The 26875-nt window shown below is 40.2% G+C and overlaps 1 protein-coding gene and 3 non-coding genes across 15 annotated transcripts in view; all 4 read left to right on the forward strand.

Annotated features, from left to right (window-relative positions):
• The window catches only part of HAUS6 (HAUS augmin like complex subunit 6), a 40101-nt gene extending 22227 nt beyond the window's left edge, over nucleotides 1-17874 (forward strand). For 5 of the 12 annotated variants that reach the window (XM_056325713.1, XM_056325722.1, XM_056325720.1 and 2 more), the window contains 14 exons: nucleotides 1998-2088; nucleotides 3476-3548; nucleotides 4202-4387; nucleotides 5236-5398; nucleotides 5783-6763; nucleotides 7901-7991; nucleotides 9378-9450; nucleotides 10111-10296; nucleotides 11145-11307; nucleotides 11692-12672; nucleotides 13802-13892; nucleotides 15279-15351; nucleotides 16012-16197; nucleotides 17252-17874. In XM_056325713.1, coding sequence (XP_056181688.1) covers nucleotides 1998-2088; nucleotides 3476-3548; nucleotides 4202-4387; nucleotides 5236-5398; nucleotides 5783-6763; nucleotides 7901-7991; nucleotides 9378-9450; nucleotides 10111-10296; nucleotides 11145-11307; nucleotides 11692-12672; nucleotides 13802-13892; nucleotides 15279-15351; nucleotides 16012-16197; nucleotides 17252-17266 — 3353 coding nt within the window. In that variant the 3' untranslated portion in view covers nucleotides 17267-17874. Of the gene's footprint in view, nucleotides 1-1997; nucleotides 2089-3475; nucleotides 3549-4201; nucleotides 4388-5235; nucleotides 5399-5782; nucleotides 6764-7900; nucleotides 7992-9377; nucleotides 9451-10110; nucleotides 10297-11144; nucleotides 11308-11691; nucleotides 12673-13801; nucleotides 13893-15278; nucleotides 15352-16011; nucleotides 16198-16857; nucleotides 16908-17251 lie in introns of all 12 variants that reach the window. The other 7 variants (XM_056325716.1, XM_056325714.1, XM_056325715.1 and 4 more) reach the window with 7 other exon arrangements.
• On the forward strand, nucleotides 3273-3402 carry LOC130143183 (small Cajal body-specific RNA 8). Its single transcript, XR_008819677.1, has one exon. It is a non-coding gene; the product is annotated as a small Cajal body-specific RNA 8 (non-coding RNA).
• LOC130143185 (small Cajal body-specific RNA 8) lies at nucleotides 9175-9304 on the forward strand. Its single transcript, XR_008819678.1, has one exon. It is a non-coding gene; the product is annotated as a small Cajal body-specific RNA 8 (non-coding RNA).
• On the forward strand, nucleotides 15076-15205 carry LOC130143186 (small Cajal body-specific RNA 8). The gene has a single exon (XR_008819679.1). It is a non-coding gene; the product is annotated as a small Cajal body-specific RNA 8 (non-coding RNA).
• Nucleotides 17875-26875: the final 9001 nt, after the last annotated feature.

Below are 26875 nucleotides of genomic sequence, written 5' to 3' on the forward strand. Positions count from 1 at the left end.
TTTGATCTGTGTTGATTGCTTTCAGTCTTTAGGTTAACAGTGCTGATCAGAGCTCACTTTGATGAGAAGAAATTATTACTGTTATAACAATGCATGGCATTGATTAAAATATTTTAACGGTGAAAATTTTTAAGTAGCTGTAATTCCAAGTTTTTATTTTTGTATAGGGAAGTTATCTGTTCTGTGCTTTTATTTACTTATTTCTATTATGAAAATTACTTGAATTGTCTTTAGTGAAGATTCTTCAGTATTTTTGTTGCAAGGTTAAGATTTTATAAGCAATGTGATTTATTTTAATTGATTTGCCAGTATAAAGAGGAGCATAACTAATAGGGGCTGGTGACTATGCCTGAGGGTACAGAAACTAAGAGAATGTTATGTGAAACGCTTTAATCTGAGACATCATTCACCTGTTCTTTCTTGAAAACAATCCCAGGAGGGGGTACATAAGACTAATTATAAAGGATACGTGTTAATTAGAAATGAGACATCTGCTTGAGTCTATGTCATTAATGAATGGCACTCTATATTCTGCTGCTAAAATATTTTGTGGCTAAGAAAGCATGTAGCTTATGTGTTGGTGGGGCTGTTACAAGGCCACTAAGGGAAGGTGAGGGCCAGCAACAGAGCAGCTTTCGGTTTTGGCACCTACTGTGTCAGAGCGGTAGCTGGACATTTTCAGTTTTGGGGCTGGGCTCTGCGAGACATGGATATTGCACATTCTAATCAGCTGATGAGCTGATTGTATTTTACTGGGTAGTGCTTATTGACCAAGTGCTGACTGTCCCTAGTGTAGAGTTACAAATTACAAGCTGCAAAGCAACGGTGGAAAAAGGAGGGGGAGGCGACTTGAATCATGTCTCATTTGCAATCCCTTTTAGGAAAAATGGCATAGTAGACAAATGTGTTGGAATTTCAAGGTGCAGAGCAAGATGGAGAAGATCCTTTTGGTTAAAAAGCTGAAAGCACTGCTCCAGCAGTCTGAGAGTATATAAGTATAGGGCTAGAAGCTGCAAAGGAAAGGCTACAGAATTACAAATGGAAGGTCATTTGCCTTAAAAATGTCAAAGATAAAAGCACTGTGAGTAATGCTGTGAGCTTCTGGTAATATCAGAAAGCTTGAGACAAATTGGTGTCTGTGGCATTCTCTACGTTATTGTTAAGATGCTTGATCTGAGAATTGAGCCACTAAGAAAACTAACGTTCTGCCTGTTAACGTGGTGAGCTTTAAAAAAAAAATGAGCTTTAACCTCACCTAACTTCTTGAAGTGAGTTTGGAATTTAGAGGTGGTGTTGAGGTAAATACAAAAGGAAATGCCTTTTATTTTTGCAGAAGCTGAAACTTAGGGTTAGTATAGAACTGCTGAGGTTAAACTTTGGCTCTTTATCCCAGTGATGTGCCAAAATTGGTATTGATTGTTCCAGAGCCCTGAGCCGAGCTATGTATACCTGTGATAATGCGAAAAGCATTTCCTTACAGTGTGCTTTGCCTTGCCTGTACTGAGGCAGCGCTGGTCAGAGAGATGAGTATATCTGCAGAGGTATTTATTGATAAATGCAGATGAAGATGGTGGGATAATGTAGGTAGAATTTTCCATTGTGGAATTGATGCACCACACAAGTGATGTGTATGTGAAGAGGAGGGGATGATGATGACACGTGGCTGGGATTGTAGTTGCGAGGAGAGGGGAACACATTTTTGTTTCATGATTGATTGATAGATGCAGAGCAGCAGATAGGATCATGCCTTTCAAACATGCGTTTAGGAGCAACAGAAATAGGTGCTGGCTGCTGGTAGCCTCTGTGGCTGCAGGTGGTACCTGCGCAAAAGGATTGATTACACTGTCCTGCTAGGTATTAATTTCTTTTTCTTGAAGTTATTTGTAAAGTCCATCCTGTGAATAGTCTACAAAAGTGGTCTGAGTCGCTTGTGTCACCTGGTAAGCCGCAGCAAAAAAAGTGGAAGCAGTAGTAACACTCTTGACTTGCTTTTCTAGATGTTTGTGACTCTGTTGCTGAAAGACGTTCTGAGAAGGGTGACGGGGCATTGGGAACTACGATAGATGAGTCAGCAGCACCAGCAACATGGTATGACGTTAATGAGAAATTGATGAAAAAGCAGTGGGAAAAATTAGAAATATACTTGGTGGAGTTGAATATATTGCACCTCTTGATCCTTAGTGGAATATTTCAGTAGCCCACTCCTTACATGTCACATCCACCTGATTTAGCAAGATGGTTCTAAAGTAACCGTCGCTTTCTGCAGCTGTTGACTGATTGATCAGCTGGTGCTGAACAGGATGTGCAGCAGCCACATTGCAAGGTTTTTGTCTCACTTTTAACTACATTCTTTCTAGCTTTAAGAGGTGGGTGGAGAAAACAGAATTCTGTTTCTCAGATTGGATCGAGGTAGGCATATATGTTCAGGATAACCTGAGAATAAAAGGACAGACGTTGACAAGAGCCCTTCTTTTGTGTTTAAAAAACCCCAAAGAACTAAACCCAAACTGAGACGAATAAATGTGACTTGCAAGCAGAACTATGGTGCTAAACCTTTGCAACAATGCTTTTCGCATGAATCTTCTAAAATAACTTTGTTCTGTAATTTCTTTTACTGCAGTTCCAGCAAAGAACAGAATGCAACCCAATGGTATTATTAAAACCTTTTGGCTTGTTTGTCATTTACTTAGGCCAGGAAGGTTTCATGACTTCTCGAATAACATTGCATACCATAATAAGACTCCTACAGATACTTGAAAGTTGCCTACTAGGAGAGAAAAGGAGTTAGCAAAGGAAAGCTGTCCTGTAATAGAACATCAGTAGGTGTAGTTGCATGTGAGTCTCAACAGTTGTCGAAGGGGTTAACAATGAAAGCCTGGATTTCTCCAGTGACTTAATACAGCATGGATTTTTGTGTGCTTTTGATTCTAAAGACGGGTAGCAGCAAATATTAACGTTCTATCCTACAGGTGCGGGCTGCATCTTACATTTTGGAGAGCTATACAATTATCACTATGCTCCTCAGAAGTGGTAAGGCTGAGGTTTTTGGTAGCCAGGTTAAATATCAGTGAGTTCATGTAGGAACAGATCTGTGGATGCCAGAGGCCATTCAATGGAAGGGTATCTAGGGAAAAGAACATTATCAAATCTGCAGAAGACTTTTCACTTACCTTTGATTGCAGAATACAGAAGAGGTGTTTAAAAAATGTGTCACAAAATCCCATCTTTTTCTGTTGGATAATCAAGGAAAAAGTTTCAGAATTCATTCATTTTGGGAGGCTGATACACAGCTAGGGCTAAATCTGCTCTAATTGTCACATGTTCTCCCTATAGTAAAATTGCCTTCTGATGACCGGGATGAATTGAGACAAATCGTAACGGACAGATACGGGGCGCACAATATGTAATGGCCTTCTACTAAGACTTGCATGCTACTTGTTTACTTTGTGTCTAAATTTTTTTTCCACTCCCCCAGCCGCCCAGGGATCTCTTCAGTGCCTTTGGAGTTGTCAGAAGCATCTGAAAACAGAGACCTGTTAATTGGAAAGGTTACTCTTCAGTAATTTCCTACCTGTCAAGGAAGTTAAACTTAGATTTGCATTTTACACTGATTGAAGCCTAGACTTAGTATTTGGAGGGGGAGGCGTGTGGTTGGTTGGTTTGTTTGTTTTATAAAGTACTATTTGTATGCATCTGGGTCAGTCCTGTAAAACTGCAAAAGCTAACTGTCAGGGACTTTATTAAGCTTTAGGAAAGGACAGTAGGAAGTAGGTGCACTTGCACCTGATTTCCAGTACAGCATACAGTGTCTCGCTGATTCCCTGCTTGCTGAAACAGTCTTTTTGTTGAGCAGTGATCAGAATTTGATGTTTCTTTAAGTTGTATGTGAACTTAAGGGCTATAGCATGGCCTAATAGCAGCTTGGAGATACAGTTGTCCATTGCACAGTTGTTCACTGTAGCGTAGCGTGTGCAAGGTAGTTGCAGATGAGTCACCTGTGCAACACACTGTTGTAGCCACTACTTATGTGCTACTTAAAATAGGATTGTAAAAATATTTTGTGTTTAGTTAGAGTTCAAGACTGAAATACTTTTATTAACTAGTTGGGCCATTGCTGTTCAGAATTTGTACAGCGGTGTATTCATGCCGCTATTCTGACACTTGAGTTTAAAATTTCTAAGAATTGCTGTGATTCCTCCAGAACTTGCATACTGAAACTCTGAAGGGGAAGGAAGAGCCTGTGCCTCCAGAGATCTTAAAAGATGAAAGGGATGAATCTGCCATTTCAGAAACATGGCAGAATGCAGATGATCGTGTTATCCAGAGAGAATCTCCTGTCAAAAAAGAAGACCCTCTTAAGAAATTCACAGAAGAACTGGCAGAAGAGGTTAGGGAAAACTATTTTAAAGTTTTTTGTGTATTTTTAAATAAATGGTCATTAAGTTCAGAGAACAGTTTACCAATTATATCATAAAATTCTCCTTGTAATCTACGTATGTCAAAAGCTATTTTTTTCTGCTAGATAGTAATCAGTGGCACTAAGTTTTAGCAGTGACTGCCCAATGAAGTACACCCTGAAAGCATGGAACTTGTGCAGTTATTATACTTAGAAATCATGGTGAAGTGAGTAATACTTTCAGCAGAATCGTGGTGTGATTTTATCACCTCTCATACTTTAATCCATGAACTGCTGCATATATGAAGAATTCAGCAGTCCTTTTAGTTTCTGAAGTTACGCAGGTTAAATATTTAACAGGGGCTGGGAAATTTTAAACAGGAATCTAAGTATTTTGTCATTTAGGTATTTTATTTAAGATATAACTGAAGAATTTCTTGGCAAGGGTTACTGTAAAATGTGCCACAGCTTGATTTGGAAGGTAAATTGCCTTTTTCGCTGAAATGGTGGAGTTATTTTTCATATCCTAATACGTGTTACTTACGTAAATACAGCTCTAGTCTTCGTGCTTATTCAGTTCTTGACTAGTGTCTTAGAATATATTCTATATGAGGACGTTTTCTCATTTTAAAGATGATAAGAGAACTTGGAATTGAAGTCTTGTTTCAGTCCCCAGTCATCATTTTGTGTTTGTAGGACACTGTGGTCATTGTGAGCCTAGGTAGTAAATGATAGAAGAAGAGTCAGGAAATTCCAGACTCTTCAGATCATTTGGAGAATGGGATTTATTTCAAGCCATAACTGTCAGAAATAAAGAGGTTATAATTTTGCTTTCTCAGGAGTTGCCCTTCTCTAACATCCTGCAGGTTGCAAAAGCAGTGGTATCTGAGTCGCCTCAGAGTGGTGAAGAAAAAGGAATGACAATGGAAGATCTCATTAGCCTACTGGCACGGAACCCATTTTTAACAAGGAAAGAAATTCCCCGAACTCCAGAAAATCTATGTAAGTTCTACAACTTTGTTTTTGCAATACTCATTAATTAGAAGTGTGATTAGTTCATTGACATTGTACACACCACACAAGACAAGGTCGTCATTTCAGTGAAGCTGGAGGTTATCCTAATGGCTCTCTCTGTAACACAGCATAGAAGGCCTAATAAGATGTAGGCCTAATAAGATGTGAATACTGTGAATTTGATTTAACGTTGATGTTATTTCCTGTGTAGTAGTATCCCCTTTGTGTTGAGGAAGAAAATAAAGCGTAAACCATATAAAGCAGCTCTACATTTTTCTTCTTGGATTACTTATGTTACTGAAGGGACAGAAGAAAAACAGATTGATTTGAGAGTATGAAAGTACTAAAATTTTACCTTGGTTTTCCGTTTAGTTAATGAAATTAGAAGCTCATGGAGAAAAGCTACTGAGACTGAGGGCTCATCAGACGTAGAGCTGGCCGAAACTGAAGTAATGATAGAAGTGCCAGTGGATGCTAGACTTACAATGCAGAAGGCAACAGACTCTAGATTTGTGTGCTCTGTCCCTGCATCTCCTGTACCTGACTTCGATCCTCCCTTGTCAGAAAGCAAGTCCCCATTAAGTTCTATGGAATGCAGACCTTACAAGCAGGTGAGCGGAGATCACGTTGAATCTCCAGTTTCAGAAACATCGGGAATGCAAGAGAGTGGTGAGAGAACTGAAGCACAAGAATTAAAATGTACTGTTTTGAACAAAAGTTCTGTAGAAGATCCAAAGGAACATACTTCTCAATATATAAAGAGGAGCATGAATACTGAAGATACTGGTTCAGAACACAACAGCAGAACAAATGTTCTACTTTCAGACCACTGCCAGAGTTCCTCAGTGCGTGTGATGCACACTAAACCCTTTTTAGTTTCTATGAGTTGTGAATCTGCCCACATGGGAATACTTGAGGAGACGCTTCCAGAACTTTATAGTGCAGGTCTCAACCTAAGTGCAAGCTCACAGTCTGATTTTGGTATAACAGACAGCACATACATAACAGGTGGTTCAGAAAATCATGGAAATGCTGAAACACCGAAGCTAGATCTACAGTCCGTGTCCAGCATCTATGAAGTGCTGGAAGAGACTCCATCTGGAAGTGAAGAGAAGCTGCACCAAACACATAATGGAGGTGAAACTGTAATTCTTGCAACAGAAAACAGATATGAATCGTGCGGCTCTCCAAAACACTTTTGTTTGGATGAAGAATTTACCAAGACTCCATCACCAGAATCTCTTAATGAAAAAAAAAATTCTCTGTCATCTTTACTGGTATCCTGTCAACGTCTGGAGGAAATGGCATCAATGGTACACAAAATCCCATCAGACGTAGTACGTAGATGGAAGGGTAAGTGTCCCCGTACTTGAGCAACAAGATTTTGTCTATTCTGCCACTGGGTATACATATATAAATATATAAATATAAATATAAATATATATATATAAAAATAAAAATAAATAACCTGCTCTGCATAGCTGAAGCCTGCTGTGGAAGTGTAGGGAGACAGATTATTTGTATGCTTATTCCTTATGCAAGATGAGACGATGAGACATAAAACCAACAGAAACGTGAGTAATGCTGTGAGCTTCTGGTAATATCAGAAAGCTTGAGACAAATTGGTGTCTGTGGCATTCTCTACGTTATTGTTAAGATGCTTGATCTGAGAATTGAGCCACTAAGAAAACTAACGTTCTGCCTGTTAACGTGGTGAGCTTTAAAAAAAAAATGAGCTTTAACCTCACCTAACTTCTTGAAGTGAGTTTGGAATTTAGAGGTGGTGTTGAGGTAAATACAAAAGGAAATGCCTTTTATTTTTGCAGAAGCTGAAACTTAGGGTTAGTATAGAACTGCTGAGGTTAAACTTTGGCTCTTTATCCCAGTGATGTGCCAAAATTGGTATTGATTGTTCCAGAGCCCTGAGCCGAGCTATGTATACCTGTGATAATGCGAAAAGCATTTCCTTACAGTGTGCTTTGCCTTGCCTGTACTGAGGCAGCGCTGGTCAGAGAGATGAGTATATCTGCAGAGGTATTTATTGATAAATGCAGATGAAGATGGTGGGATAATGTAGGTAGAATTTTCCATTGTGGAATTGATGCACCACACAAGTGATGTGTATGTGAAGAGGAGGGGATGATGATGACACGTGGCTGGGATTGTAGTTGCGAGGAGAGGGGAACACATTTTTGTTTCATGATTGATTGATAGATGCAGAGCAGCAGATAGGATCATGCCTTTCAAACATGCGTTTAGGAGCAACAGAAATAGGTGCTGGCTGCTGGTAGCCTCTGTGGCTGCAGGTGGTACCTGCGCAAAAGGATTGATTACACTGTCCTGCTAGGTATTAATTTCTTTTTCTTGAAGTTATTTGTAAAGTCCATCCTGTGAATAGTCTACAAAAGTGGTCTGAGTCGCTTGTGTCACCTGGTAAGCCGCAGCAAAAAAAGTGGAAGCAGTAGTAACACTCTTGACTTGCTTTTCTAGATGTTTGTGACTCTGTTGCTGAAAGACGTTCTGAGAAGGGTGACGGGGCATTGGGAACTACGATAGATGAGTCAGCAGCACCAGCAACATGGTATGACGTTAATGAGAAATTGATGAAAAAGCAGTGGGAAAAATTAGAAATATACTTGGTGGAGTTGAATATATTGCACCTCTTGATCCTTAGTGGAATATTTCAGTAGCCCACTCCTTACATGTCACATCCACCTGATTTAGCAAGATGGTTCTAAAGTAACCGTCGCTTTCTGCAGCTGTTGACTGATTGATCAGCTGGTGCTGAACAGGATGTGCAGCAGCCACATTGCAAGGTTTTTGTCTCACTTTTAACTACATTCTTTCTAGCTTTAAGAGGTGGGTGGAGAAAACAGAATTCTGTTTCTCAGATTGGATCGAGGTAGGCATATATGTTCAGGATAACCTGAGAATAAAAGGACAGACGTTGACAAGAGCCCTTCTTTTGTGTTTAAAAAACCCCAAAGAACTAAACCCAAACTGAGACGAATAAATGTGACTTGCAAGCAGAACTACGGTGCTAAACCTTTGCAACAATGCTTTTCGCATGAATCTTCTAAAATAACTTTGTTCTGTAATTTCTTTTACTGCAGTTCCAGCAAAGAACAGAATGCAACCCAATGGTATTTTAAAACCTTTTGGCTTGTTTGTCATTTACTTAGGCCAGGAAGGTTTCATGACTTCTCGAATAACATTGCATACCATAATAAGACTCCTACAGATACTTGAAAGTTGCCTACTAGGAGAGAAAAGGAGTTAGCAAAGGAAAGCTGTCCTGTAATAGAACATCAGTAGGTGTAGTTGCATGTGAGTCTCAACAGTTGTCGAAGGGGTTAACAATGAAAGCCTGGATTTCTCCAGTGACTTAATACAGCATGGATTTTTGTGTGCTTTTGATTCTAAAGACGGGTAGCAGCAAATATTAACGTTCTATCCTACAGGTGCGGGCTGCATCTTACATTTTGGAGAGCTATACAATTATCACTATGCTCCTCAGAAGTGGTAAGGCTGAGGTTTTTGGTAGCCAGGTTAAATATCAGTGAGTTCATGTAGGAACAGATCTGTGGATGCCAGAGGCCATTCAATGGAAGGGTATCTAGGGAAAAGAACATTATCAAATCTGCAGAAGACTTTTCACTTACCTTTGATTGCAGAATACAGAAGAGGTGTTTAAAAAATGTGTCACAAAATCCCATCTTTTTCTGTTGGATAATCAAGGAAAAAGTTTCAGAATTCATTCATTTTGGGAGGCTGATACACAGCTAGGGCTAAATCTGCTCTAATTGTCACATGTTCTCCCTATAGTAAAATTGCCTTCTGATGACCGGGATGAATTGAGACAAATCGTAACGGACAGATACGGGGCGCACAATATGTAATGGCCTTCTACTAAGACTTGCATGCTACTTGTTTACTTTGTGTCTAAATTTTTTTTCCACTCCCCCAGCCGCCCAGGGATCTCTTCAGTGCCTTTGGAGTTGTCAGAAGCATCTGAAAACAGAGACCTGTTAATTGGAAAGGTTACTCTTCAGTAATTTCCTACCTGTCAAGGAAGTTAAACTTAGATTTGCATTTTACACTGATTGAAGCCTAGACTTAGTATTTGGAGGGGGAGGCGTGTGGTTGGTTGGTTTGTTTGTTTTATAAAGTACTATTTGTATGCATCTGGGTCAGTCCTGTAAAACTGCAAAAGCTAACTGTCAGGGACTTTATTAAGCTTTAGGAAAGGACAGTAGGAAGTAGGTGCACTTGCACCTGATTTCCAGTACAGCATACAGTGTCTCGCTGATTCCCTGCTTGCTGAAACAGTCTTTTTGTTGAGCAGTGATCAGAATTTGATGTTTCTTTAAGTTGTATGTGAACTTAAGGGCTATAGCATGGCCTAATAGCAGCTTGGAGATACAGTTGTCCATTGCACAGTTGTTCACTGTAGCGTAGCGTGTGCAAGGTAGTTGCAGATGAGTCACCTGTTTTCTGTGCAACACACTGTTGTAGCCACTACTTATGTGCTACTTAAAATAGGATTGTAAAAATATTTTGTGTTTAGTTAGAGTTCAAGACTGAAATATTTTTATTAACTAGTCAGGCCATTGCTGTTCAGAATTTGTACAGCGGTGTATTCATGCCGCTATTCTGACACTTGAGTTTGAAATTTCTAAGAATTGCTGTGATTCCTCCAGAACTTGCATACTGAAACTCTGAAGGGGAAGGAAGAGCCTGTGCCTCCAGAGATCTTAAAAGATGAAAGGGATGAATCTGCCATTTCAGAAACATGGCAGAATGCAGATGATCGTGTTACCCAGAGAGAATCTCCTGTCAAAAAAGAAGACCCTCTTAAGAAATTCACAGAAGAACTGGCAGAAGAGGTTAGGGAAAACTATTTTAAAGTTTTTTGTGTATTTTTAAATAAATGGTCATTAAGTTCAGAGAACAGTTTACCAATTATATCATAAAATTCTCCTTGTAATCTACGTATGTCAAAAGCTATTTTTTTCTGCTAGATAGTAATCAGTGGCACTAAGTTTTAGCAGTGACTGCCCAATGAGGTACACCCTGAAAGCATGGAACTTGTGCAGTTATTATACTTAGAAATCATGGTGAAGTGAGTAATACTTTCAGTAGAATCGTGGTGTGATTTTATCACCTCTCATACTTTAATCCATGAACTGCTGCATATATGAAGAATTCAGCAGTCCTTTTAGTTTCTGAAGTTACGCAGGTTAAATATTTAACAGGGGCTGGGAAATTTTAAACAGGAATCTAAGTATTTTGTCATTTAGGTATTTTATTTAAGATATAACTGAAGAATTTCTTGGCAAGGGTTACTGTAAAATGTGCCACAGCTTGATTTGGAAGGTAAATTGCCTTTTTCGCTGAAATGGTGGAGTTATTTTTCATATCCTAATACGTGTTACTTACGTAAATACAGCTCTAGTCTTCGTGCTTATTCAGTTCTTGACTAGTGTCTTAGAATATATTCTATATGAGGACGTTTTCTCATTTTAAAGATGATAAGAGAACTTGGAATTGAAGTCTTGTTTCAGTCCCCAGTCATCATTTTGTGTTTGTAGGACACTGTGGTCATTGTGAGCCTAGGTAGTAAATGATAGAAGAAGAGTCAGGAAATTCCAGACTCTTCAGATCATTTGGAGAATGGGATTTATTTCAAGCCATAACTGTCAGAAATAAAGAGGTTATAATTTTGCTTTCTCAGGAGTTGCCCTTCTCTAACATCCTGCAGGTTGCAAAAGCAGTGGTATCTGAGTCGCCTCAGAGTGGTGAAGAAAAAGGAATGACAATGGAAGATCTCATTAGCCTACTGGCATGGAACCCATTTTTAACAAGGAAAGAAATTCCCCGAACTCCAGAAAATCTATGTAAGTTCTACAACTTTGTTTTTGCAATACTCATTAATTAGAAGTGTGATTAGTTCATTGACATTGTACACACCACACAAGACAAGGTCGTCATTTCAGTGAAGCTGGAGGTTATCCTAATGGCTCTCTCTGTAACACAGCATAGAAGGCCTAATAAGATGTAGGCCTAATAAGATGTGAATACTGTGAATTTGATTTAACGTTGATGTTATTTCCTGTGTAGTAGTATCCCCTTTGTGTTGAGGAAGAAAATAAAGCGTAAACCATATAAAGCAGCTCTACATTTTTCTTCTTGGATTACTTATGTTACTGAAGGGACAGAAGAAAAACAGATTGATTTGAGAGTATGAAAGTACTAAAATTTTACCTTGGTTTTCCGTTTAGTTAATGAAATTAGAAGCTCATGGAGAAAAGCTACTGAGACTGAGGGCTCATCAGACGTAGAGCTGGCCGAAACTGAAGTAATGATAGAAGTGCCAGTGGATGCTAGACTTACAATGCAGAAGGCAACAGACTCTAGATTTGTGTGCTCTGTCCCTGCATCTCCTGTACCTGACTTCGATCCTCCCTTGTCAGAAAGCAAGTCCCCATTAAGTTCTATGGAATGCAGACCTTACAAGCAGGTGAGCGGAGATCACGTTGAATCTCCAGTTTCAGAAACATCGGGAATGCAAGAGAGTGGTGAGAGAACTGAAGCACAAGAATTAAAATGTACTGTTTTGAACAAAAGTTCTGTAGAAGATCCAAAGGAACATACTTCTCAATATATAAAGAGGAGCATGAATACTGAAGATACTGGTTCAGAACACAACAGCAGAACAAATGTTCTACTTTCAGACCACTGCCAGAGTTCCTCAGTGCGTGTGATGCACACTAAACCCTTTTTAGTTTCTATGAGTTGTGAATCTGCCCACATGGGAATACTTGAGGAGACGCTTCCAGAACTTTATAGTGCAGGTCTCAACCTAAGTGCAAGCTCACAGTCTGATTTTGGTATAACAGACAGCACATACATAACAGGTGGTTCAGAAAATCATGGAAATGCTGAAACACCGAAGCTAGATCTACAGTCCGTGTCCAGCATCTATGAAGTGCTGGAAGAGACTCCATCTGGAAGTGAAGAGAAGCTGCACCAAACACATAATGGAGGTGAAACTGTAATTCTTGCAACAGAAAACAGATATGAATCGTGCGGCTCTCCAAAACACTTTTGTTTGGATGAAGAATTTACCAAGACTCCATCACCAGAATCTCTTAATGAAAAAAAAAATTCTCTGTCATCTTTACTGGTATCCTGTCAACGTCTGGAGGAAATGGCATCAATGGTACACAAAATCCCATCAGACGTAGTACGTAGATGGAAGGGTAAGTGTCCCCGTACTTGAGCAACAAGATTTTGTCTATTCTGCCACTGGGTATACATATATAAATATATAAATATAAATATATATATAAAAATAAAAATAAATAACCTGCTCTGCATAGCTGAAGCCTGCTGTGGAAGTGTAGGGAGACAGATTATTTGTATGCTTATTCCTTATGCAAGATGAGACGATGAGACATAAAACCAACAGAAACATGTGAGTAATGCTGTGAGCTTCTGGTAATATCAGAAAGCTTGAGACAAATTGGTGTCTGTGGCATTCTCTACGTTATTGTTAAGATGCTTGATCTGAGAATTGAGCCACTAAGAAAACTAACGTTCTGCCTGTTAACGTGGTGAGCTTTAAAAAAAATGAGCTTTAACCTCACCTAACTTCTTGAAGTGAGTTTGGAATTTAGAGGTGGTGTTGAGGTAAATACAAAAGGAAATGCCTTTTATTTTTGCAGAAGCTGAAACTTAGGGTTAGTATGGAACTGCTGAGGTTAAACTTTGGCTCTTTATCCCAGTGATGTGCCAAAATTGGTATTGATTGTTCTAGAGCCCTGAGCCAAGCTATGTATACCTGTGATAATGCGAAAAGCATTTCCTTACAGTGTGCTTTGCCTTGCCTGTACTGAGGCAGCGCTGGTCAGAGAGATGAGTATATCTGCAGAGGTATTTATTGATAAATGCAGATGAAGATGGTGGGATAATGTAGGTAGAATTTTCCATTGTGGAATTGATGCACCACACAAGTGATGTATATGTGAAGAGGAGGGGATGATGATGACACGTGGCTGGGATTGTAGTTGCGAGGAGAGGGGAACACATTTTTGTTTCATGATTGATTGATAGATGCAGAGCAGCAGATAGGATCATGCCTTTCAAACATGCGTTTAGGAGCAACAGAAATAGGTGCTGGCTGCTGGTAGCCTCTGTGGCTGCAGGTGGTACCTGCGCAAAAGGATTGATTACACTGTCCTGCTAGGTATTAATTTCTTTTTCTTGAAGTTATTTGTAAAGTCCATCCTGTGAATAGTCTACAAAAGTGGTCTGAGTCGCTTGTGTCACCTGGTAAGCCGCAGCAAAAAAAGTGGAAGCAGTAGTAACACTCTTGACTTGCTTTTCTAGATGTTTGTGACTCTGTTGCTGAAAGACGTTCTGAGAAGGATGACGGGGCATTGGGAACTACGATAGATGAGTCAGCAGCACCAGCAACATGGTATGACGTTAATGAGAAATTGATGAAAAAGCAGTGGGAAAAATTAGAAATATACTTGGTGGAGTTGAATATATTGCACCTCTTGATCCTTAGTGGAATATTTCAGTAGCCCACTCCTTACATGTCACATCCACCTGATTTAGCAAGATGGTTCTAAAGTAACCGTCGCTTTCTGCAGCTGTTGACTGATTGATCAGCTGGTGCTGAACAGGATGTGCAGCAGCCACATTGCAAGGTTTTTGTCTCACTTTTAACTACATTCTTTCTAGCTTTAAGAGGTGGGTGGAGAAAACAGAATTCTGTTTCTCAGATTGGATCGAGGTAGGCATATATGTTCAGGATAACCTGAGAATAAAAGGACAGACGTTGACAAGAGCCCTTCTTTTGTGTTTAAAAAACCCCAAAGAACTAAACCCAAACTGAGACGAATAAATGTGACTTGCAAGCAGAACTACGGTGCTAAACCTTTGCAACAATGCTTTTCGCATGAATCTTCTAAAATAACTTTGTTCTGTAATTTCTTTTACTGCAGTTCCAGCAAAGAACAGAATGCAACCCAATGGTATTTTAAAACCTTTTGGCTTGTTTGTCATTTACTTAGGCCAGGAAGGTTTCATGACTTCTCGAATAACATTGCATACCATAATAAGACTCCTACAGATACTTGAAAGTTGCCTACTAGGAGAGAAAAGGAGTTAGCAAAGGAAAGCTGTCCTGTAATAGAACATCAGTAGGTGTAGTTGCATGTGAGTCTCAACAGTTGTCGAAGGGGTTAACAATGAAAGCCTGGATTTCTCCAGTGACTTAATACAGCATGGATTTTTGTGTGCTTTTGATTCTAAAGACGGGTAGCAGCAAATATTAACGTTCTATCCTACAGGTGCGGGCTGCATCTTACATTTTGGAGAGCTATACAATTATCACTATGCTCCTCAGAAGTGGTAAGGCTGAGGTTTTTGGTAGCCAGGTTAAATATCAGTGAGTTCATGTAGGAACAGATCTGTGGATGCCAGAGGCCATTCAATGGAAGGGTATCTAGGGAAAAGAACATTATCAAATCTGCAGAAGACTTTTCACTTACCTTTGATTGCAGAATACAGAAGAGGTGTTTAAAAAATGTGTCACAAAATCCCATCTTTTTCTGTTGGATAATCAAGGAAAAAGTTTCAGAATTCATTCATTTTGGGAGGCTGATACACAGCTAGGGCTAAATCTGCTCTAATTGTCACATGTTCTCCCTATAGTAAAATTGCCTTCTGATGACCGGGATGAATTGAGACAAATCGTAACGGACAGATACGGGGCGCACAATATGTAATGGCCTTCTACTAAGACTTGCATGCTACTTGTTTACTTTGTGTCTAAATTTTTTTTCCACTCCCCCAGCCGCCCAGGGATCTCTTCAGTGCCTTTGGAGTTGTCAGAAGCATCTGAAAACAGAGACCTGTTAATTGGAAAGGTTACTCTTCAGTAATTTCCTACCTGTCAAGGAAGTTAAACTTAGATTTGCATTTTACACTGATTGAAGCCTAGACTTAGTATTTGGAGGGGGAGGCGTGTGGTTGGTTGGTTTGTTTGTTTTATAAAGTACTATTTGTATGCATCTGGGTCAGTCCTGTAAAACTGCAAAAGCTAACTGTCAGGGACTTTATTAAGCTTTAGGAAAGGACAGTAGGAAGTAGGTGCACTTGCACCTGATTTCCAGTACAGCATACAGTGTCTCGCTGATTCCCTGCTTGCTGAAACAGTCTTTTTGTTGAGCAGTGATCAGAATTTGATGTTTCTTTAAGTTGTATGTGAACTTAAGGGCTATAGCATGGCCTAATAGCAGCTTGGAGATACAGTTGTCCATTGCACAGTTGTTCACTGTAGCGTAGCGTGTGCAAGGTAGTTGCAGATGAGTCACCTGTTTTCTGTGCAACACACTGTTGTAGCCACTACTTATGTGCTACTTAAAATAGGATTGTAAAAATATTTTGTGTTTAGTTAGAGTTCAAGACTGAAATATTTTTATTAACTAGTCAGGCCATTGCTGTTCAGAATTTGTACAGCGGTGTATTCATGCCGCTATTCTGACACTTGAGTTTGAAATTTCTAAGAATTCCTGTGATTCCTCCAGAACTTGCATACTGAAACTCTGAAGGGGAAGGAAGAGCCTGTGCCTCCAGAGATCTTAAAAGATGAAAGGGATGAATCTGCCATTTCAGAAACATGGCAGAATGCAGATGATCGTGTTACCCAGAGAGAATCTCCTGTCAAAAAAGAAGACCCTCTTAAGAAATTCACAGAAGAACTGGCAGAAGAGGTTAGGGAAAACTATTTTAAAGTTTTTTGTGTATTTTTAAATAAATGGTCATTAAGTTCAGAGAACAGTTTACCAATTATATCATAAAATTCTCCTTGTAATCTACGTATGTCAAAAGCTATTTTTTTCTGCTAGATAGTAATCAGTGGCACTAAGTTTTAGCAGTGACTGCCCAATGAGGTACACCCTGAAAGCATGGAACTTGTGCAGTTATTATACTTAGAAATCATGGTGAAGTGAGTAATACTTTCAGTAGAATCGTGGTGTGATTTTATCACCTCTCATAACTTTAATCCTCATACTCATTTAAAGATGAGAGGATGAGACATAAAAAGAACAGAAACATGCTTCCTTTAGTTGTGTCCGCATTTTGAAAGCAGGAAGATGCTTATCTGACTTTTTGCAGATAATCTGCAGCTATGTAAAAAAAAAAGCCTTAAGGTGGTTAGTAATGGAGTAATCTGAATTTAAGTTTTGAGATTTCAGAAAGTTAGTTTGAAGTAATGTGTTTACTCTGAACAATGTTGGGTATTTAGAAATGTGTTGTTGGTAGTTGGCGTTCTATCAGGTGTTAATAGTCTGTAATATTTTATTAATAAGCCTTTTAGTATGAAGTACCCTGCAGTCTGGCCTGCCTGCCCCCTCACCCCATCTCCACAGAAGTGTCAACTTGAAGCTGTAGTGAGTGAAGTGTTTAGTTACATGTGAAGGTCAGTTTTTGAAATGTATTAATAAAAATTAGCCAGTGATGGTTATATGGAAGACTTCACCAAAACAGATGGTATTTAGTTAGCACAACAAGCTAGTCTGAAGGACTAGTGAGATTTTTGCATTGTGACAAGGCTTGCCACAGTTTAGCTTTTTCTGAATTTGAAATTTGAAACGGTACTGATAGCGGATGATTTTACCTTACTTGAAATAGTTAGGAAGATTGGAAGTACTGTTTCTTACATGCTTTTCTTAACATACATCAGACACTTTTGAAGCAGTATTTCAGTCAATTAATTGAGTATTACTCAGTGCTAACTAACATACTTTTTTTTTTTTTTTTCAGATAAAGAGCAGTTGAATGGGAAGCTGAGCATGGAGGAACCATCATCAGAATAGAATTTGTGTGGCAGAGGCTTAACTGTAATAGCACAATTACGGTTCACTTGAGTGTGTAGCATATTCACCAAGGACTGCCTAGATGGAGAGGCTGCACTTCTTTTTATTTTTTGCGGAGACTGTATTCCAGTTTCTTTAACAGTGTCAGTTGGTTACTCTGTTTCTTCCAATTTCATGTCATCCATAGTAACATTTTATGCACAGTCCATCATTTATGTACAGAACTATACTTGATAAGTATATTTTCTAAAATAGCAGATGTTGAGTAGGTGACATATTCCTAGAAACTGGGAAAAAGTGGCTCAAATGAGAAATAGTGAAGTCTTCAGTGTCTATCTTGCCCCTAATTCCCTCTCCTGTGAAAAAGAAAAACAACCAAAACCCAAAAAAACCACAAAAACCCCAAAAGACAAAACGTGAATAAATCAAATTTTACTTGGTGCTCTACATTCATTAGCTTCTTCTCTTATTGAGACTTCTGATGAATATTGACATAATTTCTACTTGTTGATAGAGGCTGCTTTCTTTCTGAAGTGCTGTGTAAGGACAGAAAATAAAATTGTCTCAACATCACTGTTTCACGTCCGTTATTTTCCTGTTGCCGAGCAGAAGGGACTTTGTTTACCTACTTTGTGACCACAGCATCCTGTTGTTGGCGAGAAAGAGCCTCAGATGGGATGGCTGCCACCGGAGACACGCAGCCGGCAGAACCGGCGCTGGGGAGCCAGCACAGTAACACCTGGGTGTGTGGGCGAAAATGGTGCGAGCTAAACTATTTCAGAGAACTGGGCGGTGTTTCGGGGAAATGGTGTGGACTGAAACCTATAACTGCTGGGGCTCCGCTCGCTCCTGTGCTCGGCTGTGGATAACTGGCTAGCTGAAAAGGGTCACATAGACATAGTCCAGCTGGCTGGACAAAAATGCACATCGCTCTCAGCTTACCTGAAGTAAAGCAAAAATACACTATCCTTGGCTGTTCTTGTTACACAGTAACAGGAAGGTTGCGGTGGGAAAAGAATGTTGCAGGTGGGAACAGATAACTACAGAAGAGATACTAGGGGCGGGCTTGGTATTTAGGCAACTAACCAATAATGAGCTTAACTTTTGTAAAATGTATGAGCTAATTATAACAAGGCATAAAAGGTGACTGTAAGGCACAATAAACGAAGTCTGCTGATCACTCGTATTGAGTGACTGTGTCCCCTCCGTCGTGACACTCAGCGACTTGGAGGACTCCACGGGCTTCGCTGACTCCACCTGCTCCACCCGCTCGCTCACTCACCTCCACGGAGTCTGGGACTTGGACAATCGCGCCGAGACAAAACATCGCTGGAGTCCTGTGGTGACGCAAGTCAAGGTGGACTTAAACACTATGTCTGCGTGGCTGGGTTCGGACAAAAAATGGCCTTTATTGTTTATACAAACTATTTATATGTCTTAGACGGTGCAGGTGTTAGACCCTGATAAGTTTTTGTGTCCTTCTTGCTTGTTATTTGCTGTTGCTGTAGGTGCCTGTATGCTGCGGTTCTAAGTTCCGATTCTTCACATTCTGTTTACATACCTGACAATCTGTGGCTGTCTTAAAGGCACATGGCTAAGTCTTTGAGGTCAACTAACTTATCTGCAGACCCGCTGCAGACCCCAACAGAGTCCTATTGGTGGTGGATAGATGCGCCTCTCCTGTTCTCTCGCTTACGGATTTTGACTTTCTCTTCCTCTCTGTCCTATTGCAAGTATCAGTTGTTGTACATCATCTGGCCTCGTTTGTGCCTTAATCTCGCCCTTGGGATTGTTTAAGAACTGTCCCCGATATCAACTTCCAATGTTGGATCGGGACATGTGCCTATTTCTTGAGCCTTATTACTGAATACATTTTACACTAAAATTTTATGATTTTACAACTTGTGGTAATGTTAATGCCACTTTATTTCAACATATTAGTATACATCTATGACATTGTGATGTAACTAACTGATAATACAGCTTGCGGTGGGGTGGGAATGTAAAAATTGAGGTTCCAGCAGATAAACTTCATATTGTAAAAGTATTGGCCCTTAACCTGATGTGCTTACAGAATTTTAGAAGCACTGCTGTGTAAAGTTGTTTTTCTGTTCTTGAGTATCTTCCTCCTTCCTTCCAAAACAGTTGCAAATAGGTTTTAAGAAGGGCCTCTGCCTGTATTTGACGTATTCCTTATAAAGGAGAATTCGACAAGCTTTGTGAGAAGAGATTTATGTGGCTGGTTGTGGAAGCTATAATGTGGCTGCTAACATGTTAACAGCTAAGAGGGAAGTGCTTCTTAGTAGGCCATTTACATGTTGATCTAATCATGGTCAAACAGCTAGAGCATTGCAAGGTCTGCCCTTAGCTACCATCTGTCTGGAGCAGGCCCAGCCATGTTCCTTGCAGACTTGTGCTCTAGAGCTTGGTGCTGGTGACATCACAAAGGTTTCCCAGGTGACTGTCAGGGCTTTCATGCCCTGGTCAGAAGAAGCTTAAAAGCAGGGCTGCAGAGCTCTGATTGAGATGCCACCAGAGGAACCTGGGCATCCTGCCCCAGGGAAGGAGCCAGCTTGTTGGGATGGTTAATGCCAACAGTATCAGTGTTGTGTGCACTGTCACTGCTTCTGGAAGTTCCTAGGTCTTTTGACATAATTGACTCCAGAGGCTGCTTCTGAAGAATTTTTTTTAGGTTTTGGGTTTTTTTTTAGTTTAGTTTTTTTTTTTTTTTCTCTAGAGCGTCTGCTGGGAAAGAGCAGAACCATAACATTTTCTTACCGAACATGTCTCCGGTATCGCCTGTGCCTTTGCAAGTAATTCCATCCTTGAAGAAGTGCATTTGTCTCCCGTGGGTATGTAAAAGAGGCTAGGGCAAGCAGCTTGGAGTTACTTGGCTAGAAGGCTGCACTGCTCTTTAGGGCTGCAGTTGCTCACATAAGTTGTATATGAAAAATTACAGAGCATTTAAGAAGCTTTAAAACAGGAAGCATTTTTCCCTCATTCTGCCTATTTGACCATGTACTACTTGTTTTAGTCATATGAATAAACGATTGGCAGGGAGGCTTCTGATTTTTTGTATGTAGGTTTATTACATCTCTAAGAGGAGAGCTTTTTCCTTTTTGGATTGATTTAAAGAACGAAGTCAAAATTTCTTTGTGACTAAGTATCCTTTATTGGCAGTGCTGGATGCAGGGGGGATCCTTTTGCCTAATGTGCGTGTCCAAAGTAACTGTCTTATATTTATACCATAAACCAATGACTATTCAATTAACGCCTACCCTCGCTTCGTACGTTAATTAGCTTATCAGTCTTTTGTGCTTGTGCAAATTCTTCCATGAATTGTGGGGAGGGGTCCTCGGGACGTGGGCGGTGGTCTTTGGGAGGAAGGCCGTAGGTCTTCCTCAAGGTGTACTTTTCACCTTTTGCCAGAAAATGCTGAGCTGGCTGTTTTCAATCAGCTCTTGCTATCTGTCTTTCCTCCTTGGGTGTTAAGATGCCAACAGGTAACAGGATGTCCACAGCCTCACAAGGTGTCAGCAGACACAACACACAGGGGATGGATGCCGACAGATAACAGGATGTCGACAGCCTCACAAGGTGCCGGCGGATAACAGGATAGCATTACAAGATGTTGACAAACACAATACACATTGAGGTTGTCATTATTCTATCCTACAGTGAATTCATACAATATCATTCCCCCCTTTTCTAGGTACATGCAAATTCCTTTGCATCATATATATCTACTTGCATTCAAACACCAAAGCATGCATCTAAATAATACACATACAAATATTCCAAATATTATAGAAATGATTAATACAACAAAAATCTGTTTTAACCATTGAAGGTTAGGTAACCAAGAAGTCAACTTGTTCCATATTTCTTCAAATCCCCAAGAAAGATCATCTTTTGTAATCTCGTGTAGTACTCTGGTTTGTTTCCAAATTTCCTCCAAGTCTAAAGGTATTCTCTGGTCATTGTCCATATATGTGCAACAACTTGCATTTATTATTGTGCACACTCCTCCTTCTTTGCTAAACAACATATCAAGTGCCAGCCTATTTTGTAGAGTTATTTTTGAAATGCTTTTGATTTCGTCTTGTTGTGCCTGTATGGCATCAATAGTATAATTCATGGCAATTTCCATGGTAGCAGAGAGGTTCACTAATGCTTTTTCTAACTCATTTACTCCTAACCATGGTAAAAACCAACGGGCAAAGCTATGAAACCCCGTGGGTCTTTCCACAATAGGGTTGGTCCGTCGTTTGAATCTTTTCATATATGATCTAATGAGTCCTTGTGTCAAATTGTAAGTTATAGAGATGTGTGGAAAAGCAGGTCCCACGGCACACTCACCTTGCCAACACAGTGGTAGAGCTTTTCGAGCCTTTTCTCCACATAACCAGTACCATCCCATTCCCACCTTTAGGGGTGACTTTATTTGTTCTCCTGGTTTGATTTATATTCCAAAGATTTGCACCTCCATGCTTCCAGTAGGAGGTACAATTAGGGTACCTTCCTATGAAAATTGTTTTCCCACACCTTTTTATCAGCCGCATTCCCTCCTGTTTCAGGTTCGGTGCTATTCAGGGGGCATCTCTGGACACAAGGAACACCTGTACTAGAGTTTAAAGGACTTTCAATATCTAATGACCAAACCAAATCCTTAATTTTCAGTTGGGTATATTCTGAAATATCCATATTCGAGAAAGCTGTATGTATTTTGGATTCATTTGGGAAAGCACTACCTATTAGGGGAAATCCTTGACCAGCATTTTCAGGCATTTGGGCACAAATCCAACAAGAGGTCAAATTAAAATTTTGTACAATTCTCCCTGTTAATTGCAAACATACATTCTGGTCCCATGCTTTGACATTTCCCAGCCATAGTCCTGTTACCGCAGCTATCACTGCCCATCTCCTCGACAGAGTTGTAATCTTAGGGGTCCCGTCGGTGTGGCTTCCCATTGTGTTTTCGGGGCTTTCTTCACTCTTGAATAATGGATCCAAGCGACTTGTTCTCTAATCTTGATAGCAGTGTGAGTCGTCAGCAACACCCGATATGGTCCATTCCATTTCTCCTCTAGGGGTTGTCCTGAAAAAGTCCTTACATATACATAATCTTCAGATTTAAAAGGATGGATTGGTTGATCCAATCCTCTAGCCCTGGTTCCTAGCACAAATTTATGTATTTTATTTAATTGTTTCTGAAGTTCAGTTATATAAGTATATAAATATTCTGATCCTAACTGTGTTAAATCCTGTCCACTAAATAGAAATTGGTATGGTCTTCCATATAAAATTTCAAAGGGACTCAAATTTTCTTTTATTCTAGGTTTGACTCTAATTCTGAGTAATGCTAGAGGGAGGGATTGAGGCCATGACAAATTAGTTTTTTGTCCGATTTTAGCTATCACAGTCACAAAGTCTTTATCTTCTGGTATTAGTTTCTGGTTCAGCACTGAATAAGAGGCTCCTGTATCTATTAAAAATTCCATTTCCTGTTCCAATTTCCCTAGCTTAATTTTAACCAGTGGATCCGCTAGGGTGGATTCCCCCGGACCACTTCATTGGTCAGGAGAAATGTTAGCTATCACGGGTCGGGTCCCACTCAATTTCGGACACTCTACTTTCCAATGACCTATCTCCCTACAACAGGCACACTGATCTGATCTTAAGGACTGTTGAGGCCCTCCTCGTCTCCCAGCTCCCCACCCCTAACCCGAAGGGGTTCTTCTTGTTTCCTCAATGCAGCTACAGTAGCTGCGGCAATAGTTTGCCCTAATTTCTGTCTTTCATCCCCTTCCCGATTTCTAAACACCCTCCAAGCCTCTTCCACCAGTCTTTCCAGATCTCTCAAATCTGGTCCTTTCTGTCTTATACCTGAAGTTTCCGTCTTATACCCTCGGCGGATTGTCCTAGAAATAGGGAAACCAGCTGTGATTTACCCTCCTCAGATGAGGGATCTAAGGTAGTGTATTTTTGCATGGCTGTTCTTAAATGGTCAAGAAATTCCGTGGGGGTCTCAGATTGTCCCTGTTTTATAGTATATAATCTTGACCAATTAACCGATTTTGGTACCGCATTTTCCAAAGCAATTCTTACCCATTCTTGGTATCTTTTTAACAATTGGTAATCATTATCATTATAGTCTCAATTAGGGTCCGTTCTAGGCACGTGAACTTCCACCATGCCTGAGAAAGCTCCCGTTACTGTTTGAATCTGTACTTGTGTCCGAGCAGTTTTAATTACTAATTGTTTTTCTGTCTCAGACAACGCAGCCAGCGTTATTTCTATATCCTTCCAATCCGGATCCAGGTTTTTTACAATTAGCTCAAATCTTTTAGCGACTGTCTCTGGATCATCTCGGTATACCCTTTTACTGCTTCTTTCCAGGAATCTAACTCATTTGTGGTAAAGGGCACCTTTATCCTGGCAGGCCCGTTAGATCCCATAGCTTGCCGCCAAGGGACTTGAATTACCGGCCCCGCTTTACTCCTTGTACGGGCAGTTATCGGAGTAGATTTCTTTTGATCTAAAACATCTCTCGTTCCTTCAGCTCCCGTTTCCTTTCCTACGCTGCCATCTATCTGCACAGGAGGTAGAGGCGAAACAAAATCTTCTATTCTTTCCTCTGATCCGCTTAATTTTAAACATCTTTGTCCAATACTACATGTTGAACGACACCTCTTCAATTTCCCAGCCCCATCCTTCCTCATATCCTTTTCCATTGCCAATATTAAGGGATCTTGTGGTGCTAGGTTAATTCCACACCCCTTTTGCCACTCTGGGTGATTCATCAGAGGGAAAAACATATCGACGTACAATACTTCATCCCATTTTGCTTCTCTCCGTAGGAACAGCATTAACTGTAATGAAGTAGTATAGTCTATAGTACCGTTAAAAGGCCATTTTTCTTCACATTCCAGCTTATATAGCGGCCACCATTGATTACAATATTTTATTAATGTTTTCTTATTCACATTCCCACCAGCAGATCCTCCAATATCCTTCCAATGACTTAAGACACATCCTAAAGGGCTTTTCTTTAAAATCCCACCACTTTGTTTTCCTCCCATTTTCCCGCTTCACACTAGCAGAGTACACTTAACACTTACAAAATGCAGCACGCAGGTACCTTTCTACAGCAACATCAAAACCCCACTATTATTACCAAGAGTATAGCCAAAATCACAATAACAATAATTGGAGTCAAATTTCACATCCAATACGTCAGGAAACCGTAAAAAGCAAGATTACCAAGAATATAGCCAAAATCACAATAATGATAATCGGAGTCAAATGTCCACACTGAATAAGTCAGAAACCCGTAATAAGCGAGACCGTACCAAACGAGCCCTATAGGTGAACTTGCCAGGCTCCAAACGGCAATTGAATGCCAACCAAACGTATACTTAAGGTGCTAGCCACAAAAGTATACACCACCCTGCAGAAGTTCAACTTTTGACTTACGGGCAGTTCCAAATGTTATAAACGATAACAATTAAAACAAATTTATTTTGGGTTCAATCAATTTAGGTTGAGAAACAATAAGCAAAAACAGCTCTGGGTGCGCAGAGAACTCAATTAGTTCCACCACACGCACACCTGAGTCCTAAAAGCAGCGTCTTTTATCCCTGGATCTTGACCAATCTCCTCTCGCCGGATGTTCGCCCCGCTCTTTCCCCATCGGGCCGTTAGGGTACGCCTTCTCCTCCTACTGGCTTTCCTTTGGCGCGCTTTTTTCAAATCTCAAGGTCTTTGTCTCCTTCGGTGGGCCTTCTCTGGCATGGTTTTGCTTTCTTTGTCTCCTTTGGCAGGCTTTTCCAGGCAGCGATTGCCTCAGGGGAAGGGGAAGCCATCACATTGTCTTAAAGGAGAACCACACGTGCCCACTCACCACAACTGTGATACAGGTCCCAGATTTACACAGGGTACAACAATTACACTGATCACAGTACATTCTGGTTTTGACATGAATCATGACTGCGTTTATCACAAGAAGAAGGATAGTTTTAATTCAAATAGGACTGGTGGTGTGTATGCTGTAGCTGCTATAGAAAATACGCATGTGAAGAGAAATGGAGAACAGGACAGAACTGGCACCTGTTCCAAGTCGAGAAGATGGCAAGTAAGATAGCCTGTGGGAAAGAAAGGGAGTAGTAAGACGTGTGCTGCTAATGTGGTTCATCAGAATATAAGAGAAAACAGTATGTGTGTGCAGGAACAGTGCTGCACAGATCATCAAAGGCCATGACATAAACTGTGTGAGAAATGTCTGATTCTCTTGTCCTTGGAACAGTTTTACTGCAGCTATTCTGCTTCCTTCTTATGCAGTGCTGCTATCACATTCCATGCTGTCCTGCAGGGTGGAAGGTGTGTTTGACTCACAGGCAGTTCAGGGCCATCGAAAGACCAAATGACCAAGATTCTTGATAGTAATTTTTATCAAAGGTGCTTGATTTGAATTTTGGAGTATGTACAATCTCAGAGAAAGGTTCACCCAGTACAGGATTCACCACTGTTGTCTGTATTCGTAACACACAGGGTTCTGATACCCAATATTCCTACCTTTGAATTTTTGGGAAGTTCTTTTATTTCTTGTCATTGGGGCTGAAAGTTTTGTCAGTGCCTGCAGGAGCGGGCATGGAAATTAGGACCATGCCTGGCGATCAGTTAGCTGAGGGGAACGTGCTCGAGCTTGTAGGTCACGAACCCTGGGAGGACAAGGAGTGTGAATAGACACAACAATTAACATGATGAGTCATCCTGAGAGAGCATAGGGGAGTGGGGGACGGATGATGCCAAGGAAAGGTAAGGTAACACTTTGCTGTTAATTGATGACTCTAAACACTTACTTAAAGTGTCCTTTGTTTGTAGCTAACCAGTCAGGGATTGCCTAGTATGTAATGCTTAGCTTAAAGAACCAATCTGTTTAAGGCACGCAGCTTCTGAAAACATATATAAACTCGTGATTGCATACAATAAATCGACATCTTGCCTGCATCAAACAGTGTCCTGTCATCCTGTCATCGCTGCAAGTGGCAGTTTACTATTTTAAAAGATCAGATATTTTATAAGTATGTATAGGAAACAGTTGGGAGCATAGTCTTGGGCGCTGCTTAAAAGCTACATCCATTATGTAGCATGGGGATTTTATTAAGGAGGGCGGGGTGGGGGAGCGAGGAAGTGAACAGACTGAATACATATTTGATTATGTCATTTTGCATTTTCTGCAGGAGGAGGAACAATCTCTGTGGTAATACTGGCCAGGAGAGTCAGCTTTACTCAACGCTGATCTCTAAGGCCTTTCCCTGCTGCTTAATAGGTTTAGATTTGGAAGTCAGGCTTAATGATCAGTTAATATTTATTGCAGTCATTGTTTCTCAAATAGTGAGGAGTGCTAGTGTTGGAAAATCCTGATTTTATTGAGGACTTACAGTTTAATGCTTTAGTAGTGTTTTTGTGCCTTATTGCATAGGTAGGAGTGCAAAATGTAGTATTTTTTTTTAACCTTAATTCGAAACTTCTATTTACTGAATTGTAATGCAAGTGGATTGAAAAAAGA

Source organism: Falco biarmicus, chromosome Z (genome assembly GCF_023638135.1).
Source record: "Falco biarmicus isolate bFalBia1 chromosome Z, bFalBia1.pri, whole genome shotgun sequence".
In the NCBI taxonomy this organism is placed as follows: domain Eukaryota; kingdom Metazoa; phylum Chordata; class Aves; order Falconiformes; family Falconidae; genus Falco; species Falco biarmicus.